The 21,558-nt window shown below is 41.1% G+C and overlaps 1 protein-coding gene across 7 annotated transcripts in view; it reads right to left on the bottom strand.

Annotated features, from left to right (window-relative positions):
- SENP6 (SUMO specific peptidase 6) overlaps positions 1 to 21,558 on the bottom strand; it is a 134,382-nt gene that overhangs the window by 12,742 nt on the left and 100,082 nt on the right. For 6 of the 7 annotated variants that reach the window (XM_090035214.1, XM_090035160.1, XM_090035205.1 and 3 more), the window contains 7 exons: positions 21,235 to 21,344; positions 21,037 to 21,153; positions 19,983 to 20,105; positions 19,334 to 19,426; positions 15,381 to 15,817; positions 4,543 to 4,646; positions 2,045 to 2,130 (listed from right to left, as the gene is read on the bottom strand). In XM_090035214.1, the coding sequence (XP_089891340.1) occupies positions 2,045 to 2,130; positions 4,543 to 4,646; positions 15,381 to 15,817; positions 19,334 to 19,426; positions 19,983 to 20,105; positions 21,037 to 21,153; positions 21,235 to 21,344 (1,070 nt within the window). The remainder of the gene's footprint in view (positions 1 to 2,044; positions 2,131 to 4,542; positions 4,647 to 15,380; positions 15,818 to 19,333; positions 19,427 to 19,982; positions 20,106 to 21,036; positions 21,154 to 21,234; positions 21,345 to 21,558) is intronic. The other variant, XM_090035194.1, reaches the window with a different exon arrangement.

Genomic DNA, 21,558 nt, shown 5'->3' with positions numbered 1-21,558 from the left:
ATGGGTCGCCAACTGGTTGGAGGGCCGCACCCAGAGGGTGGTAGTGGATGGGTTCTTCTCGACCTGGAAGGATGTGGGCAGTGGGGTTCCGCAGGGCTCAGTCCTCGGGCCCGCACTGTTCAACATCTTCATCAGTGACTTGGATGAGGGGGTAGAAAGCACCCTGTTCAAGTTTGCTGATGACACTAAGATGTGGGGGGATGTGGGTGCACTAGAAGGGTGCAATAGGCTACAAGCTGACCTTGACAGGTTGCAACGGTGGGCGGATGAGAATAGGATGGGGTTTAACACTGATAAGTGCAAGGTGTTGCACATGGGGAGGAAGAACCGGCACCACACTTACAGGTTGGGGAACTCCCCTCTTGCCAGCACGGAGACGGAAAAGGATCTTGGAGTCGTCATTGACTCCACGATGAACATGGGCCGGCAGTGTGGGGAGGCAGTCAAGAAGGCCAACCGTACCCTGTCATGCATCCACAGATGCATCTCGAGCAGGTCCAGGGAGGTGATCCTCCCCCTCTATGCGGCACTGGTCGGGCCGCAGCTGGAGTACTGCGTCCAGTTCTGGGCACCACACTTCAAGAGGGACGTGGACAATATGGAAAGAGTTCAGAGGAGGGCCACTCGTATGATCAGGGGTCAGCAGGGCAGGCCTTATGAGGAGAGGCTACGGGACCTGAACCTGTTTAGCCTCCACAAAAGAAGGTTAAGGGGGGACCTTGTGGCCTGCTACAAACTGGTCAGGGGGGATCAGCAGGTATTGGGGGAGTCCCTGTTCCCCCGTGCGCTGCCAGGAGTGACCAGGAATAACGGTCACAAACTGGCGGAGGGTAAGTTTAGATTAGATATTAGGAGGCGCTACTTCACAGTCAGGGCGGCTAGGGCCTGGAACCAGCTTCCAGGGGAAGTGGTGCAGGCTCCTAGCCTGGGGATTTTTAAAAGGAAGTTAGATGAGCACCTTGCCGGGGTCATCTGACCCCGGTGCTCTTTCCTGCTAAGGCAGGGGGTCGGACTAGATGATCTACCTAGGTCCCTTCCGACTCTAGCTACTATGAAACTATGAAACTATGAAGCTTGACTTACAAAAAAAAAAGTTTGGATAATTTAGTTTGGAGAAGAAAAGGGGGTGGGAAGAAAATACCCCAAAGACTTGTCTGCAATTGCTAGAGACGGGAAGCAAACTGAAGGAAAGGAAATTTAGTTTGGATGTAAGGAATAAGTTATTATGAAGGTGGTTTAGTACTGGAACGGATTACCTGGAGAGGTTGTGGAATCTCTCTCCTTGGAAGTTTTTAAAAGCAAGTTAGACCAACACTCATCTAGGATGGTTTAGACAGGGATGATTCTGCCTTGAGCAGGAGATTTAGATCTCCTGAAGTCCCTCCCAGCCTCACTTCTCTATAATTCTAGAAGCATCTGTGATTTCTGAGACTCTAGAGGAATCTTTTTTCCCCTTTTACAGGATAGTATCAGTACAAAGAAGGGAAACTGATAAAACAATTAGGATTAGAAGACGAAGAAAAAAGAAAAAGGATATTATAATGACACACTAGTAATAAAAATCAGAATTTGGAAGCTTGCATTTTTGTCATATTAAAGAAACTATGTAAGTTGTGATTGGTTAAAAAAATATTGTGCAGATCTACACTCCAAGAAACAAAGTTTTTTATGATATATTTGAATTTAACAGCAATGGACAAAGGAATGTATGAGAGAAGCACAGCAGCAGTTACTATTTACTACTGTGAAATATTATGACCATGGAAAGGAACACATTAAAAACAAACTCTTAATATGAGACAAGCATCTGGATACATTTTTGGTAATAAAATGAAAAAAGTAAAAAAGTTATGATAGTATTATTAGTTTGGGTAATTCATAATTAATGCCTTGATTCAGCATTCATTTAAACTTGCCCATTAACTTTAAGCAAGTGCCTATCTACCATATTTAACATGGGAAAAGAAAGGTCCTCATTAGTTTTCAGAATTCAGTTTTTATAAAGTATTGATACAAAGTTCATTCCAATCCTCATAATGCTTACTGTTTGCAGATATTGGGCTTCAGATGCCACTGTCCCATTTCTGAATTACAGTTATCATCTACCAGGCCATCATCGCTGCTGTCTTCCTGTAAAAGCAAAATGGTTCTGGGTATTCAAAGGATAAAGCAAAAATTAAATGGAATTCAAATGAAAATGTTATTAAAGTTATCTTACCTGCTTAAGAGTAAGTTTAATACAGACCTGTTAGCTCCCCCCTAATCCATATATATGTTCTGAGTATCTTGTACATATGTGATTTTCAGACTCTTATGACTTCATCAATTCTATATTGAGAAGATACCCAGTAGGACTGGGAACACCCACAGTGGATGACAACTTTTTGGGCAGGTTTGCCACAAATTAAGCCCACACTGTCCTTAATTACCACTTAAATCCCCCTCCCCTACTGAATTGGCTGTTCTGGTTTCCACTCTGTGCTTGATGCTCCCTCTGCCCTATCTACTGTTCTCCTTTCTTCTCCTTGCCCTTCTCCCTTACACACGCAGAGGCTGGTCATGTCACTTGTGGCAACCATGCCAGAGGCTAGAATCAAAGTTGTTAAAACCAACGTTTTCAGCTTAAACCTTAACCTATGTTAGATTTCAGGGGAAGTTATATCAAATACTCCACACATAAGCAAGATTACTCCCCCTAAAACAACCAACCAAACTTGTTCAGTAGGATTTTATGTTTTTGGTGGGTTTGTTTTGTTTTTTTTTGGGGGGGGTGGGGTTGGAGGACGAAGAGAAGGGGGCCTATTGTGTTCAGGGTTGCAGCATTAAGTAGCTATGGCATTTCTATGAAATCCAGATGAATAACTTTAATCTTCTGGAATCACACTGAAGACCCACCCTCAGTTCAATTAAATTCAATTCACTGTAAATGGGTATGCTGTCCTTTGGACTATGAAAGTTAAAAGAAGCTAGATGCAATTCTAGCCACCTCACTCCCTTGCATGCTACTGCTACAGAAATTAGCATACCTTAGAAACACTTGTCCAGTGAGCCACCTAGGTTTAGGGAGGACCTTTGAGTTTTGCCCTTTTGAGATCACTTTTCTGTGCAAAAGTTCTCTCTTGACCAAAGAATTTTTTGAGATTAGAATAATGACAGGGTTCCATTGCACTTAAATGCATTGCAACAAAGCACAAGGAGGTTTGCTTTTTCTAACTCCTTGATTCACACCATGGACCACTTTTGTTATGGGGGTGGAGCAGGGAGGCGAGTGATTTTCAGAAGTGAGCATATACACAAAGAAATAAAACAATGCAGCATGATTATCTGAAAACATCTTGTGGTGAGAACTAACCAGCCCAAAATGCAATGTATTCAGGATTGCCAACCGAAGATACTGGGTTTTTTGGTATTTGGGGGGGGGGGTTTCAACTGACAATCTGCAAATTTTTGACAACCAAACTTTTTTTACTTGGTTGCCAGTCAAAATAGTAAATACAAAAGATTTTTGTATTGATGCATGTTTTACATAATGTAAGTGCCACTCTTCTGTCTTGTTGGCAGTTACAAGGGCTGGATTCAAATCTAGAGGTTTTGAACACTCTGCTAACAAACATAATAAAAGAAGTTTGATTGCCAGTAAAAAAAGTGTACAAAAAGAACTCTTGAGTTGGAAACTCTGCTTGACAGCAGCAATGCCTCCATTCCAGGGGTCCTCTAACTCATCCCCAACACTCTAATGTCCACATACATACCCTTCCCCATGCTGCCCTTCTGCCCAATTTACCTCCCCCGCTCCTGCCTTACCCCTGCTGGCCTCAATCCCTCCATTCCAGCACAGACCCTCCCCTAAAAGAAGCCTACCTGTAGTACTACAGGTAGTCAATAGGACTCAGCAGCAGCACATGGCTAGGGGGAAGGGCTACAAACCCCTGAAAAAAGACTCCCTGCAGGGTGTAGCATTCCCACTTAGATCCCTGGTGGTGAAGTTGTGCTATTCTTCTTCAACACTGCCTCCAGCTTCTTACTGACCATGGAGTTTCAATCAAACTCTGTTTTGTTTAGTGTTTTTATGGACCACTTAATATTTTTAAATGATTTTACAGAGAAGCATTTTTAGCCTGATTATTTTACTGACTGTCTGTACATTTACTGACATATGGCAACCCTGAACGCGTTACCGGGGGGAGGGAGAAGGAGGAAAAACCCACAGCAAAAGAACATGCTAATATCACCCAACAAAGGTTTTCTCTTTCTAAGAAACCACACGACCTATTATCCAGATAAAAGTGGAGAAAATGAAGCTCTCTTTAAACCCCAGCTAAATCATCCAACATCATTGTACTTTCATAAGTTACAATGATGTAGGATGATTTAGCTGAAATATAGCACCTGATTTCCCATTTGGTGCAAGACCAAGCAACTGCACCCCTGACAAGCTAAGCAAGATAATGAACAACCAGTCTATCTATTTCACATTCAGCTTTTAAAGGCTCTTCATCTGGAAATGGGCACATATTCAAATGAAGTTATTAAGCTCTTTACCTGGTTATCTTGATCTTCAGAAAAATCTATAAGGTCATCTTCATTTACTTTACTGCCATCAGCTGAGTCTTCACTGTAGTTTAGCCTAATTTTGTGCAAGCCATCTGTATAAGCATAAGTAGTAGCATATTTTAAAAATATCATCTACAACATTTTTATTACTACACATTACACTTAGGTGCTACCACTAGTATCTGAGCTTCCTCATTCCGAGCTAGAACTTTATTCTACATCATAGTATCATGGTGCTTAGGGTCGGAAGGGACCTAAACACACCATCAGGTCTGACCCCCTATCCCAGGTGCTGGGGTCATATCACTGTAGCCAAATATCTATCCAGGCTCCTCTTGAAGACCCCCAAGGTAGGACTCTCTTGGGAGTCTATTCCAGAGCCTGGCAGCCCTAACTGTAAAGTAATGTCTCCTGATGTCCACCCTGAACCTTCTCTCTAACAATTTGTAGCTATTATTCCTAGTAGCCCCGGGTGGTGCCCAGGAGAACAAAGCCTTCCCCAATTCCCACTGGTCCCCCCTGGTGAGTTTGTAAACAGCCACCAGACCCCCTCTCAGCCTTCTCTTGGCTTGGTATTAGCTTCCATCATGTAGACATATCCTAAGTGAAATGTTTCTTCCAACACTTGGGCTAGGTATGGACATGACACTTTTAATGGTCTTAGTAATTGAAACTGGTCTATACTCATAACTGAATAGAAGTCCTGCACACACAGACTGGTTAAAAAAAAACGTGGAACCCAATCTAAGAGTTACTCCCCCACAAAGCGCAATGTGTGTTCTGTTTGCTACTGATCTAATCTCTACCACTTACAGAAAACCATGCAGCTTAGATTGATGTTGCCTTGGGGTTTCTGAATGTCTGCATCTAGCCTTGATCTACAATTGAAACACTTCTACTGTTGCATAAAGAATCCTGAGACCTACACCAGAAAATGAAACTAACCAACATGCATGTTTATGCCATCAGCAAAAAACAAAACAAACAACACTTGGCAAATCACTCTGATTTGCCAGAAATGTATGCCTTATCAGTATTTTAATGAATTTATCAACTGGTACCAAATAACTAGAAAAGAAAAAATTACTACCTGTATTTAAGACGATGAGGTGGGGGAGAAGAAAGAGGTGTGTAAAAAACAATCTTTAGTTTAATCTCACTATTATGAAAAGCAGATCGACTGAGGGCTACAAATATGAAATAGCTGGAAAAAGCAACATGCAACCTTGGGATATACCAGGAGGTATTTCCAGTAGCAAGAGAAAAGTATTAGTGCCATTGTACCATTCTGATCAACAATATTCAAGGAAGATGTATTCCAAGAGGAGGAAGGGTAGAGCAGTGCTATGACATTGATAAGAGAAACCAAGAACCTATTTGATCAGAGATCAACAAAAGATTGGCTACTCTGGTCTAGCAACACAAAGGCTAAGAAGGATAAGACTGGTATATAAACTTAGTAAGGATTCAAAGCCAAAGGTCAGGAAAAAAGATCGATTTAAACTAACAAAAGTTTTGGTATAAGAACAAATGAGTGCAATTATCCTAAAACACATTTAGGCTAGAAATTAGAACACATGGTCTAGCTGTAAGAGTGAGGTTTTGGAACATTTTAAAAATAATAGCAGGGCATAAAAAACCTCTAAAGAAACTCTATTCTTCCTTCCCTTACCCCCTCCCCCCCCGCAAAAAAACAAAAAACAAAACAAAAAAACCACTACTCCATTTAGGATGAAATTTGATCAGTCTGTGAAAGGGATGTGGCATGGTTGTCCATGACAGCAGGAAGCTGAACTGAGACCTAGAAGGTCCCTTCCCCACCAGTGTTATTTGCTGTAATCTCTCTGCTCCTGACAAGTAGGCAAATAAATACCCACATTTTAAATGCAAGATGGCAAAAATATTTAGTAATTTAGAGATACAAACCACTGAAACTCAAGATGTGCCTACCCCATTCAATCACCATGCTTCTCCAGGCACATGAATTAACCTTTCCATGCCTCTTTCCTCCATCCAACATGCCTGGCTACCAAACACAAAATATTACTAGTGTTTATTATTAGTAAATTAATAGTAATATTATTATTCCTAATATTTTTCTGCAGCTTGGTTAAAGTATCATTGGGCCTAATTCACAAATGCTGTAACAAAAGGACAGCCTTAAAGTAGACTGCCTAGTCAAGACTTACTCTTCTAACCTAAAATGAGTTTTTTGTTGAGACTATTTTCTTGTTTTTACTACTAACTCATTTGATGATGCATTCACTACTCAACTTATGCCAACAGTTTGACCTTGGGTTAGAAAAGAAAGTTTTGTATACCAGGATGTCTAATTTTCAGGAATTTACAAGCATATGAAAATGAACTTGGAATGAAAGCTTTACAGATTTGAGATTCAAGGCATCCCTTGACAGGCTTGAGGAACCCCTCAGAAAATGGCAGCTTAGTTTTCATTCATTTTTTTTTACTCGAAAAAGTAATAGAGCAATTATTCTTCTGCAAAGAACCCAGAACAACCATAACAGGTACAAAATATTTTGTAACATTATAGATTTCTATATGAAACGTCTCGGTTTTATCCTGTGAACCATGTTTGCACACCTAACAATGATAACATTAGTCGCACCTCATAGCATCCTTGAAAAGATCCTGTGACAACACCCTGGTAAGGATCACTGTCCCAAATGGTCTAAGACTATGCAAGGGACTACACTTCTCCCTTAGGCCCCATCATATCCCTTGCAGTGAGCTGAGAGCAACTTTCTACAAGTACCATCAATATGCCAAGTCTGCTTGCTGAAAATGCATGCAAGGTCATTCCCAGCAGTTGCTCCTCAAGTTTGGAATTCTATCTCCTGAAGCCTGCCAGAGCTCAGGTCCAGACATTTTTCTGAAGTTCTGCAAGACTTTCCTATTTGATCAGATATTTAGCAAAAAGCTAGGCCAAGATATTGTTGGGGGCAGAGGTGTCACTGTCTTATGTTTATATTCTAGTCCCATTTAAGTTGGGTTTTTTTGTTCCCCTGTTTTGTAAGTATTCTGCTTCTCTAATTATAGGCCACCCTGAACTTAGTCAGGAAGGGCAGCATATTCACTGAATAAACTAATAAAAATGTTAAATGATCCTAAGGTAACAAGCCAACTGAGAACAAAGAATGGATGATATACCCACAGTATGGCATACAATACCATATAAAGCAGCAAATTAGAGAAAAGAACTGGGGATGCTTACCTTAATACAACCTCTTGATTCAATGCCATAACAAAAATGGTTAATACAATCTTTGAATGTATATAAAGGGAAATATAAAATAGAGCAAGGCTTTATTATTAATATTGAGTGGCATGTAGAGGCCTTGCTTATGGAACAAGATCCTACTAAGGGCTGTATTTTTTCAATCCGACTGTGAAGAAAAAAAAAAAGCAGAAGAGAGAACACTGGATAATATTGATCAGCATGATAAGTAGGTAGCAGTCTCAGCATATTAGAAGTCTAAGCACTGTCAATTTTTGGTATACATCATAACAAAAGACTGGTTTAAAGAGGGAATTAACAAAGGGGTTGTTGATGGGGGGAAAAACAAGGTCATAGTACTGATGTTCACAAGAAGCTTGTCCCTTTTTGGAAGGGCAGCATGAAGGTGCTTGTTTGAAAAACAAACAAACAACAGAGACTGTATCAGTGGTTGACTGGAGACAGAATTTGACTTCAGTATAGTGAATAAACAAGGATAGGTGGATGAAGGTGAGATGAAAAGGACTTTCAAAAGTAAGAGTTACTTGATCTTGAATGTTATAAAGAAGATTAAGTCAGTGGAGGGAGACCAAGGAAGGGGTAGTACTGTTAAAGCAACCAGCTTAGAAACAGCAGCTTTCTGGGAGGATATGAAAGGGAAAAATAGCATTTGTCAGAGAAAAAGAATGTTGCACTAACTGAGAAGCGATGAGAGTCTGGACAAGAGTTTTAGGTATACGGATGAATACAAAAGGCCCTCCACCTTAGGTTAGGTGGAGGGGATAAGGAGGGGCAGGGGGTGCAGCAGGTGGGAACAGACAACAGAACACCCCAAACATCAAAGACTTAGAACTTGAAGCTAAACTCAGAGAACTTCAAAGTAAAAAAAGAGGATGCCCAGGTTGCAGAAGAAGAATGAAAGTGTCCCACAGCAATTACAAAGAATAGATTGGTAGCAGATTACAAGGGCTTTTTTTTTAGCTATAGTGAACTTGAGGCGATGATCAGGTGTATGTCAAGAAATGTCAGAAAAACAAGATGATATCTGAGGAGGAAACATGTCTGGAGTATGGATGGAGATCTGGGATCATCTTTAGTGATGGTAGCTGAATTTGTGTTTGCAGATGAGATTGCCTGATTACTTGAAGATCAAGTGAAAAGGGAGAAGATAAGAATCACCAAGGACAGAGTCCTCTGGGACCCTCGCAGAAAGCTGGTGCAAAGAGTCAAGGACACGACGCACTGAATAAACTTTTAGAGAAGCAGGAGAACACCAAGAGAGAACAGAGTAATTATGCTCTTGTGGCTTCCATTTTTTAAGGGGAAAAAAAGCAGTAAGACTTCTACTAGAACACTATGTCCAGTTCTGGCAACCCCACTTCAAGGAAGTGGAAAAACTCTTGGAAAAGTTCAAAAGAGAACCACAGAAATGACCCTGAAATAAAGATCTGAAATAAATCTTAAGTGATCTAGATCCTCCAAGCTGCTAAGAAGTTTCTCCAGTCTTTACTCAACTTTCCAGTCCTTTTTCTTTATCATCTTCATCACTTGCCTGTGAATCCTTTTGCTGTTTTTTCCCTACTTCTTAAAATACAGTACCCAAAATTGAATGTGGTATTTAGGAGGAGACCTAACCAATCCTGAATAAAGCCTTGACATGTCTTGCATACAAATGATTTTGTTCATGCATTTGCTTTTTCATCCTAGTAGCACCCTTTCTAGCCATGCTACTGCCAAGCCAGTTATCCTACATTTTGTACTTGTGTGGGGTTTTTTTTCCTTTCCTAAAAATAAGTCTATTATATGTAGTAAACAAATTTGGGCTGCAAGATGCAAATGAGTCTCTTGCTTGGTTCATTTGCTCAGAATTTGTGAGGTCTGAAGCTGATAAGGCAGGGGTTGGAACAATACAAAATGTTGCTCATGTGGTTAAGGCATGTTTGAAAAAATATTTGCCCCACACTGCTATGCAATGATGGGTAAAGGCAACAGCACAAAGTATTTCCAAGCAACTACAAAAGTGAAGTTACTTACCAACAGCTAGAGTTCTTCAAGATGCATTACCCATATGCATATTCTCATTTGTGGGAGGGGGTTCAATTATACAACTGTGCCCCAGAAAATGACATGAACGTATGAGCCCAAAATGATGGGATGCCCAGGGACAGGTGTTTAAAATGGGACTATCCTGGTGACAATGTGACATATGGGCACCCTACCTTAAATTGAATGATTGAATTGAAGTACTTACTATCTCTTCTAATCACAGCATCTGGCAGAGGCTTCTGCAATTGTGTGATGATTTTGCAAAAAGTGTGCATAGAACACTAGCTGGTGGCCCTGGAGATGTTACTTACAGGGCCATTATGCTACTATGGAAGTAAGTTGGGTTTGGTGGAATGAGCTCTTAGCAGTTTCATAGCACAGCTTTGTACAGCTATAGATTTGTTTGCTACCTGTGGGCTGGTATCATTGTGCCTTTACATTTCTTAGCTATTGATCCAATAAGCCATGGAAATTTTCTGAGCAATCTGGTTCTGTGAAGTCAGCAGGCCAAAATTTTCAGTAAAAATAAGCACCAGCAGTTGGCCTGTTGCCCCAAATGAATGCTTCAGGGGAGTTGGAAACTGGGTGTTAGTCCTCAAGGTCACCTTCTCTGTGGAAAAGGTGGTACCATATGGGGGTTTTGCCACAAGAGCTTGGATCTCACACACTCTCCTTACCAACAAAAACACCATTAGAAAGCCTGTTTTCATGGAAAGTGAACAAGGGAACACATTATCATAGGCTCATATGGCCCTCTCATTAGGGATGAGAGAAACAAATTTAGGTTCTATTGCAGAATTAGATTGCTCAGTTTGAGAAAAAATTTCTGGACAGGACCTTAGGGAAACTGAGGCCCTTCAGTGAAAAACTGACTAGCAGGTGAGATGCCTAGAGACCTGCCAGAGAGATGAACTGAGATGAGAGGAAGATCAGCATAGCTGAGGTCCATAAAAGGCCTGGCTAAGATTATCTTTCTTGCCTAACAAGATGAAAATCTGTTCTGCTTCATCAAGCAGGTATGCCTGACAGTCCTTTCTACTGTGGATGAGAACATTTTTAGCTTGAATCAAGCATTCTCACTACCTGAGAAAGCCATCTAGCATTTAAGCTATACAGTAGATGGAACAGAACATCTTCCTTCCTCTCAAAGTCAGCTGGTCTGGACTCGCGAGTTGGCTGGACTTGTTGTCTCAGGTGGTCAAGCTCATTGCCTAGAGCCGGGATCCAAAATGTCATGGAAGGATTATTGAGACTTATTCAGCCCTCTGACTACTACCCCATGCTGCTCATTCATGTGGGCACCAAGGATACTGCCTGAGAAGATCAAAAGTGACTATAGGGCTCTGGGTCCAAAGGTGATGGGGATGGAGGCTCAGGTGGTAATCTTGATACTTCAAGTCAATGGGAAGGGCCTGAGCAGAAGCAGGTGCATCCTGTAGATCAATGCATGGCTGCACAGATGGTGTTGCCAACAAGGATGATCAAAGGATGATGTTCCAAGAAGGATTGCCAGGAAGAAAAGAAATCCACCTGATGACAAGAAGGAAAAGCATCCTTATAGACAGGCTCAGTAAGCTAGTGAGGACAACTTTAAGCTAGTTTCACCAGGGGATGGAGACCAAAGCCCTGATGGAAGTAAGTGGGTGACCTGGAGGAAGCACAAACAGAAGGGGGCAACAAGGGAGGCGTTCTCATTTTCTTTCTGAGAAACTAGGGCAATTGGCTTGTTACCTCAGGTGTCTGTACACAAATGCAAGGAGCCTGGGAAACAAGCAGGAAGAATTGAAAAAGTCCTCACACAGTCATGGAACTAACAGATGTAATTGAAAACAACAGAGTTGGCGGGAGCTCGCTTAACTGGAGCATTGTCACAGATGGGTAAAAACTGTTCAGGAAGGACAGGCATGAGAAAATAAGGACAAGTTGCACTTTATTTAAGAGCCATATGGATTGCTCAGAGCTCTAACATGAAACTGGAGATAGGTCCGCTGAAAGTTTCTAGGTTGGGATCAGAGGGAAAAGCTACGAAGGAGATGTCATGGCAGAGGGTCTGCTGTAGACCACCAGACCAGGAGGATGTGGTGAATGAGGCTTTCTTCAAACAGCTAATGGAAGTTTCCCAATCACAGGTCCTGGTTCTCATGGGGGACCCTGACATTCAGCAGTGCACAGGCAATCCAGAAAGTTCTTGGACAGTGTTGGGGACAACTTCCTGGTGCATGTGCTGGAGTGGCCAATTGTGGCCGTGCTCTTCTTGACCTGCTGCTTATAAACAGGGAAGGATTGGTGGGGAATGTAGTAGTCAATGGCAACATGGGCAGCCGCAATCACGAGGTGCTTGAGTTCAGGATCCTGAGCAAAGGTAGGAAGAACAGAAGAGTAAGGACCCTGGACTTCAGAAAAGCAGACTTTGACTCATTCAGGGAACTCATGGGCAGGATCCTATGGGAGGCAAGTGTGAGAGGGAGAGGAGTCCAGGAGAGCCGGCTGAACTTTAGAGAAACCTTACTTAGGGTGCAGAAACAAGCCATCCCAACACGCAGTAATACTAGCTTGTAGGGCAGAAGACCAGGTTAGCTTAGCAAACTCTTCAGTATGCTAAAACCCAAAAAGGAAGCTTATAAGAAGTGGAATCTTGGGCAAACAACGAAGGAGGAGTATACGAGTATTGCTTGGGCACGCAAGGATGAAGTCACAAAGGCCAACTGGAGTTGCAGCTAACAAGAGATGTGAAGGGTAACAAAAAGGGTTTCTACAAGTATGTCAGCAACAAGAGAAGGATGAGGGAAAGTGTGGAGATAAATCTAGTGACAGAGCATGCAGAAAAGGCTGAAGTACTCAATGCTTTTTCACCTCAGTCTTCCCAGGCAAGGTCATCTCCCAGACTACTGCACCTGGCACCACAGTTTAGAGGGGAGTCAAGCAACCAACACTGGCAAAAGAACAGGTTACAGATAGGGGTGCACCAATGAAGATTTTTCTTGGCCGATACCAACAGCTGATGATTAATCAACCACATCAGCCAATGCTGATCCAATAACTGATATTTAGTAACAGTGCAAGGCATTTTAAGCTACTGACATAAACCTTTCTTTTGTTTGTTTTGCATATATGCCTCCTGCCTGCCTAAGGATCTTCTTATTCCCCATGCACTTCACTCCCATGCCCACACCCACAGCTCCTACCTGCAGCCTCGCTCCCCACACAGCCTGTGCTGCCATCCTGAGTGGGAGGGGTGGACCTTCACACAGACAGCAGTGCCAGGTGCATTTGGAGTTCCATCGCACACCACTGCCTCAGTGCCAGCAGGTCCCATATAGCCAAGCTCCTGCGGCTGCCAGGGAGAAGTCACTTCTGCAAAGGCACCCGGTACAGAAGAGAACCATGCCTTTGAAAAGTGGGCCTTCACAGTAGCATGGATCTCTTTGAGGAAGCCCAAACCTCACAACATATATCACAGCTGCCACAGCTGTTCTGCACCCACCACAGGGCCCTTCATATTGCAGATAGTCGTCCTCGCACCTCTAGAGCATGCGATTCAATCTTTCTATTGTCTCAAAAATCACACTGACCAGGAGAGCCTGGGAGTTAATCATTCTGAATTGGAGGCTCATGTAGGAATTGGATGAATGGTGGCAAGGAAGTAGACACTCTAAATCAAGACACAAACCTACGCCCTGCATGCAATAAGGGTATTATTGACACCAGTGATCACTGTGAACTTGTAAGTGTATGGATTCCTCATTCCCTCTTGCTGAACTGGCTCAGTCTCCTGGTTTTTTTGTTCTTATTCAACTTGTGATTCTCACTCCCTACCACAACTATTAAGGGTCAGGATGAGTCTGCAGGTAACTCAGTACACCTGGAAGGGATTTTGTCCCTTTCATCTGCCTTCCTGGCAGTTGAGTGGCAAGATGCAGGGGTTTTGCCATCCATCATCTTAGCTGAATCTATGATTGCCTCAATTAATGGGCAAGGTTTATCTTGCAACACCCAAATGGCAATCTATGTCAACCAGGGAATTTGACTGTTCTGAAATGTTCTATGGGGAAGATTCTCAGAGTGTCTGTGACTCTTTCTATTAGTTTGTGGAAACCCCCAATATCTATGGAGGATTTGGGTGTTGACTGAACTAAAGTGGGTCTTGGACAGAAGTATTCCCTTGACTGTCTTTTTTTTTTTTTTTTTGCTATGGGTACTGAATGGTCACTGCAACTCAGGGAAAAACAAAAACTTTTCTTCCAGAACATGAGTACAGGTTTTGAAAGACAAGTGTCCCTCTGGACTATTGAGGGAGCTACTGAAAGCTCCAAGGCCAGACAGGTACAGGTAGTTATGCTGGGAGATATAGTGCTGAAATGTTAGGGTTTGCCGATTAATCCATGCAGTCCCCGTCTTTTCATGAACGCATGCAGTACCAGAAGTGGCTGTGAACCTGGGCTTAAGAAAGTTCCTAGATAGCATTCAAATTGAGAGAGTTCTGCCAGTGCTGGCAACAGGACCCATGCTGGGTGAAGTGGAACGCCCATTACTGGTGACTTTCTCTTTGGCATGAATGATCAGAGGTAGGAGACAGAGGAAAAAATGGGAGAGGGAGAAGCTGGAACCAATGGAAGACAGATGAGACTGCAGGCTATCCCAGAAAGAAAAAAAAAAAAACAACCTCACACAGATTTCCTGAGAAGACAAAACTATAGAAGATATTTAAAAAAAGTAGTACAGGTCTGTAGTCCTTCCTAAGTTTTGAAATTGCTAGGACACACAAGGAGTTCTGTCTATAGCCAGATTGAGAGGAACTGGAAGTGCACACAGCCCTTTATCCTTTCAGTACTGGAGCATAGGATGGGGCATGGTGAATGCACACTCTTTGGATACTGGCAAGGCAAAAAACAAAAACAAAAAACCCTCTGGTCAAAGCACAGGGTGCAAGACCCCATAGATGAGAATGTGTACGTAGACAATTACTTGAAGAATTTTAGCCTCTTAATTTTCTGTGTGCCTGGTTTGAATCACCTGGGGATTGATTTCGACAAGTGTGGAGCTCTCAGAACTATAACTGAGGACAGTGGGAGCTTAGAGATTTAACACTTCTGGGTGTGGGGGGTGGGAGAGAACCACAACAACCAACCAACCAACGAAGTTGTATACACCTAGTTGGTCAGTCTACCACCGTGGTACTCAAAGTGAGATAACAATCCTGAAAATGACTTAATATGTGCTCACATTTAAAATGGAGTTTAATAACTCCATTTCTTTCTAGGATCTTAATAATTAGCACAAGGCCATTAATGTTTGTGAAATACCCATATAGCTGTGTTAATCCCATGAGGAGATCACTCTCTCTCACGCAGCACTTATTTCTTGAAGTCCTGCCCATCACGTAACACTGAAGGTGAAGAAAAATGTTAAAGTGAGAAGTATCAAAAGAAAATGTCGGGAAAGAAAAAAAAAGTTGCACAGCTGAGATACCATGCTTTTTATGACAAACTTACTGTAATTCATCTTCTACCCTTAAGCATTCCACTAAACTTGTAAAATGACATACCCATAGGTTGTGCGGTGGTTCTATATTCACTCTGCATGTCATTTTCATCTGTAGTCCTATGATCAAGTTTATGACATGCAGATTCCACAGGCGCAGGTTCTTCTGCATCACTGTCTATTTGGTTTACTTTTTTAGAACCACTTTTCCCCCTACAAGGGCTTCTCCGACAATATGGTAAATCGCTGTCCTCTGTTTCAGCGTTCAGCTCAGGTAAACACATATTATGCTTTTTGCTCAGCATCTTCTTTACCGTAGACTTGGAAGGAGAGCTTTGTGAAGTAGTATCAAACTCATTTGGCAAAGGAGATGGAGAATTAATATCTCTTTCTGAAGAGGCTTTTATCTGCACTGCAGCATTTTCATGGTAGTGGGGATTTGGCTCATATCTGGATTTTTCTAAACCAGGAAAACAGATGACAGCCAGAAACCAGTGGGCGCTACAAAAGGAAAAAAAATGAGTTAAGAGCAATTAATAAATACATTACTTAATTTTTAAGGTTAAATAAAAGCAAATAAAAACTAGTTAGCGGTGACTGACTGTGAGATTGGTTGATTTGTTTTTCACTTTCCTGAACATATTTGCTTTAAGAGTCCACAATTCTCTCTCCAAAGGCAGGATTTTCACTACCAAATTTGTTAGTCAGATATGATTTTTTTTTTAAAAAAGGAACCTACCTGGGTTTTCCTTTAAATTTGCTCATACTTCAAAGTTCTTCCTCCTTTGAAGCTTAAAACAGGGAGTTTTTAATTAATCTTTTGTTCTATATGGTGTGAATTGATTAAATGTAGAGCTAATTTAAGGTTGTACATAGGTTCAGTGCTAGCAGCCCAGCTAGCCAGACCTGCAGCTAACATGGCCAACTGTCCTCCCTTCTCCAGAACGTCTTGTCACTTACTAAAGCACAAAGTCAAGCTATACATTATATAGATGAATCAGAGTTTTAAGTAGTGGGTCCCTGCCACCTCCTGACCCCAAATTAGGGACCGAATTCTCAGCAGTCAGTGGTAATTAGGTTCCTAAATTGTTGCTGAAAGTGGTATTTAGTATGCTGAAAACACCTTTTTCTTATTTCTTCCAAATGCACAAATTAAGCTATTGGAGGTAAATGCTGTGCCAAATGCAAACATTTCACGTGTCAAGTTGTTCCCGTGTTTAATATAAGCATTACCATCAACTTGTAAAACAGCCTGGCAAAGTTCACTGGTATCTAAATGAAAATGACTGACTACTTCAACTTCTGAATTATAGTCTTCTATGCTGGAGATTTCCATCATTAGCAGCTGAATCAATAAATCAAATGATCTTAAAATGGCATCATAGTACAGTTGAGTCCAAATCGCCCATCTGGTTCTATCAAGTATTCTCACAAATCTTCCTTCAATCACTTTTCCTTGCTCTTTATCCCACAGTTCCCAACAAAACTGCTGCAAGCCACAATTGTGTAGGATTTTGAGAAGACTTTCCGGAAGCAGAGATCAAACTCCAGTAACCCCATAAAAAAAGTCAGCCACATCTACAGCATATCAGTTCTCTCTACACACCACATTTATGCTGAAGTTAATGTGCATTGATCCCCTATGCCCAGCAGCTGGGACAGAGCTGTCAGGCATAGGGCTTTGACAATCAGCTGTCAGCCCTGGCCCCAGACCACACCAGGACCAGTTTGAATCCCTGGTGCAGTCCCAGGGCAAGAGCTGACAATCAGCTGATCACTGGTCCTGGCTAAATGTACAAGTACTTGTCTTTCAATTTGCTAGTGCAGGAAGAACCCAGATTTATGATCCTGGACTTCCCCTGCACTGGCCAGTAGTAATGATGCGATTGGAATCTGATTTCTGATCCCAAATCATGCTTTCTGCCATGCACAGGTGTAATGGTAGGAGGTGTGATTGTTGGGATGGGGAAATGAGATCCCATCATGCCATTACACAAATATAAGCTGGGACCATCCTTAAAACCGAGGACAGGCTGGATCTCCTAAAAAAGTGCAGCTCAAGTATACTGGAAGTATATTTGGAGAGGTGGAAAAGAAATTCAAACAACAGAACTCCTACTGCATAACAGAGAAGTTCAGGGGCTCTCTGGGTCCCTGGAGTAACCTGCACCCTACTTCTTTCAAGACGCAGAGTTTAGTCAACACAATGAGAGAGTGGCTGGAGATGGAGAATACAAAGCAGAGGGTACAAACTTTCCAAAAGTAGGAAGAAATTTTCTGCATCTTTGAGGTGATGAGGCTCTGGTTCCTGCAGTATCAGGCCACCAGAATAAGATTTCTGGTCACCATGGAAACTGAATAATAGGTAGCCACCCCAGTGAAAATGGCATTCGCCTGAGGGGTCGCAAGTTCATGGGGGTACTTTGGCACGGAACCTGAGCACTGCAATACATATAATGGCACATGCGCCACAGGGCGTGGAAGGATTTGAACAACTGATACGCAAGAAATATCCTGTAGTTTTAGAAATGACATGCAATTTTTATCTAGGCCCCCTTCATCAAAGCCAGGGACAAGAACAGAAAAAGTGTGATGCAAACCTTATTAGGTAATCAGAGTCAGCCCTTAGCTGGTCAAACTGAATGCTTACGAAAAAGGCATGTTTCAAGAATTTTTGAAAACTGGCTTTTTCATACACTTGCATAAAAAGCACACATTTCATTGGAACGAACTGAACCTGAATCATCGTAGGTTCCCTTTGATTCTGCATACCAATTGATCTGTAGGTTATGGAGCCATACCTCTGAAGACAAAGATAGAAACTGGTTTTGCTACACATTCAGCAGGTACAGAACGGTCTACATAGGCTTGTATTAGTACCTGAATGCCTCACAAACAAATTTATCTGTAAGATAGTGCTGTGACATAGGGAATAATTATACCCCTTTTTACAAGTGATGTACAGAGGCAGAAAGATTAAGCAACTGCCCACATCACAAGCAGCTTACAGCAGTTAAGAATTGAATCCAAATCTCTGAAATCCCAGTCTAGCATTTTCATCATGTAACCATCCTTGTGTACTTGAAAGATTAACAGCAGGTAGCAATGCCTGATACTATTGCAATCCCTTTGAGTTCAGCAACATGGGTATTTTAGTTTCTGTCTGTTGTAGTACATACAACTTTAAAAAACAGATGGTGGTACTTACAAAAACTATGGAGAAAGGACATCTCCAGGTACCATGAAGCCCCTGCCAGCCATATGGCCACCAGGGAAGGAGCAAAAATTGGAAACTGGAGAAGGGAGGAAAAGTCCAGAGCAGCAGCATTGGGAATGATAGGAGGAAACAGTAGCTGGACTTCAGGTTGCATGTTAACCTCTTAGGGGCCTTTGAAGCCCTTGGGCCAACACTTGGACAGCCCTGATCTGGACTCTACTTCCTTAGCTTTACTTTTGAAAAAGTTGAGATTTATTACATCCACTGCTCTCCCCTGCACCTATAAGGCTTGGTTGGGCATAATTTGCTTTTGTCAAATTAATGATGGCTGTTACTCATCACTTTGTTATCCTTTGGGTACTTGGAAAAATATTCTTTGATGATATAACTCAATCATCTTTCCATATATCAAAGTTGGACAGATCAGTAATTTCCTAGGGCCCTCCTGTTTGTACAGATACAAACTATATTTGCCCTTTTCCAGTGGGCTGAGATCTCACTCGACTTCCATTTTCCCCAAAGACAACAGTTAATATTTTTACAATTACTTTGGTCAACTCCTTGAGTACTCCAAGAGAATTTCATCATGCCCTGCAACAGCATGTTACAATTGTCACTGCACTTACTCTTTTGGATTACTCTTTTTTTTTTAAATCAATTTTTGCAGAGAGACTGATTTTCCTGCAAGGCAAATACTGCTTTAACTTTGTGTGCAAACACTATAACCTTGCTTAGTTTAAAAAATTGGCAACCCAGCTAGTCACTATCACACATATGAATAAAAGACAGTTCTTACTTACGCTTCATTAAGGGGAACAAAAATAAAATCCTTCTCAAAAATGTCAACATGCCGTGTCCAAGTTTTCACTCGCCCATGTCGTTTTTGTTGTATCCTAAAAGAAGACACCAGAAAGACCCAGTAGATATTTAATATTATACAATTTCTTATGTAAAATTTTTTTCACTCTATTTTGTGATGTTATATTATTATTCTCATTTTAAGACTATTTTTCTGGACATTTTGGCTGTTTGCAGATGCTAAAAAATCCAAAAACAACCCCCCCCCCCCCAAAGGCAATTAAAACTGGGCATGTTCCTGTGCCAAGCACAGTACATACCCAGAAGAAGCAGCATGTTAGTTGCACCCAGCTTGCCTGACATCTGTATAGATTGGGCACTTTAGTGGGGCTTTCTTAGCGCTTTTATTTAATAGCTGATTGCAAGCAGCCTGTTATATTAGCAACACGAAAGAAAAAACGTTTTTTAAGATTCTTACTGCATATTTTACATTTATTATAGTTTTTGGGATAAGACTTCTTGGAGTATTGCTAGCATCACTGACTAAAAGAAAAATTCCATGCATTGCTCTTACTAGTTTTATTTCTGCAGTGTCAGTGGTCTTTGTTATTTTTAGCTCTTTATAATTAAGAGACTTTCTACCAGACTTACGAGAGGCTGGAAGTTTCATGAAGATTTCTCCTTTCTCTTTGATTAAGGCGTTTATAAAAGAATGAGCTGAACACGTGTATTCTATCAGCATCTTCTTTTTTCAATTTTTCAAGTACCAAATACCTATTTAAGAAAAATACGTTAATTAATATACAATCCCTGCAATCTTCACTCCTTTGTACAGGTCAGTATTACTCAACAAAATGACAAAGACTGCCACACAGTGGCTATTCTAACTAAACATCAGCAGAACCCTGCCAACTTTCCTAGTTAAACTGGACTGAACTGTAACAATGGTAGAACTATTTAACGAACTGCAGTCAAGGAAATGAATGCACTGCTTGCTACCACCCAGAGCAGCAGTTCTACTGAAGCAATTTTGTTTTCTGAGATTATGTTAGTACTTTACTTGCCTTCCTCTTTCTTTTTGGGGGGGGGGAGGGAGGGTTAACTTCTGTTTTTGTGGTATGGTAGATTTAAACTTATGTTAGTAGGCCATTGGCATAACACTGAATATACTGCAGCTCTGCTACAAAATAAGAATAGAAGTAATATTAATGTCCCAAGACTGAAGCACTCAGTATTCTCTGCTCCTCTAAAATACATTTTAATATACTGAAGATGCATAAACACAACAAACACAAGAAAAGCCACATAAAACAGGAAACTGAAAGACTATACAAATATACCTGCCAAAACATCAAAATAATTCAGTTCTACAGCACACAAGTTTGGTTCTGAACATTTTTATTTAACTTGTATAGAGGAAGGTCTGACTAAGGTTTTTCTTCTTTATAGTTATTCCTACTATTCCTCTTCATCTTAAGTGTACAGACATGTGCTAAAGAACCTTGCTTTAAATTAAGAAAGGATTCAACAAGGATAAACAGGTCAAAATCCAAAAGAATACATTTTCTTGCAGGAATACAAAAAGTTTTGTAATTGGTAGATATATGCAGTGAAAAACCAACTGAACTATAGAACTTGAATGTGAAACTATTTCAATATCCACAGTAACAGCACACTAAAGACTAGCTTGAAGTAACAAACTTACTTTAAATAAAAATCAATAATAACATCATTTAAAAATTCTCCTTCATTTAGGCAATGGAGGTCTTCATTGGTCACAGAAATACCACCTTTAGCTGGAGGAGGTGGATAAACTATCAACCTGCAAAGAAAAATACATTAAACACATATGAAACACCAATAACCATTGAAAAACACTGCAGATAAAAGAAAGATGTCTTACTTTTCTATAGGACCGATAAATACTGTATGCGGCTCTCCAATTTCATCCTCTTCATCAAAAAACTGGAATGGTGTTTTATTTCGCAGCTGCATTTTAGATTCAGAAACAACCTTATAAAATAAAGTAATAAATAATAAAGTAATATTTATTTACATGACCTATTCATTCAAAAAATTAAAATAATAAATCCTTGACATCCCCCCTCCCAAATAAACACATCTCACTGTTCAAAAAGAATGCTTTGAGATGCTAAGCACAGCATTTTTCTAATCAAATGAAAATACTGTTAAGAACCACAGTCTAAAATTTATGTTTTCCTTCCCT

Source organism: Crocodylus siamensis, chromosome 1 (genome assembly GCF_052110815.1).
Source record: "Crocodylus siamensis isolate JL-2025a chromosome 1, ASM5211081v1, whole genome shotgun sequence".
Lineage (NCBI taxonomy): Eukaryota > Metazoa > Chordata > Crocodylia > Crocodylidae > Crocodylus > Crocodylus siamensis.
Note: the sequence above shows the minus strand (reverse complement) of the source record. Positions and strands in the feature narration are given on the sequence as shown.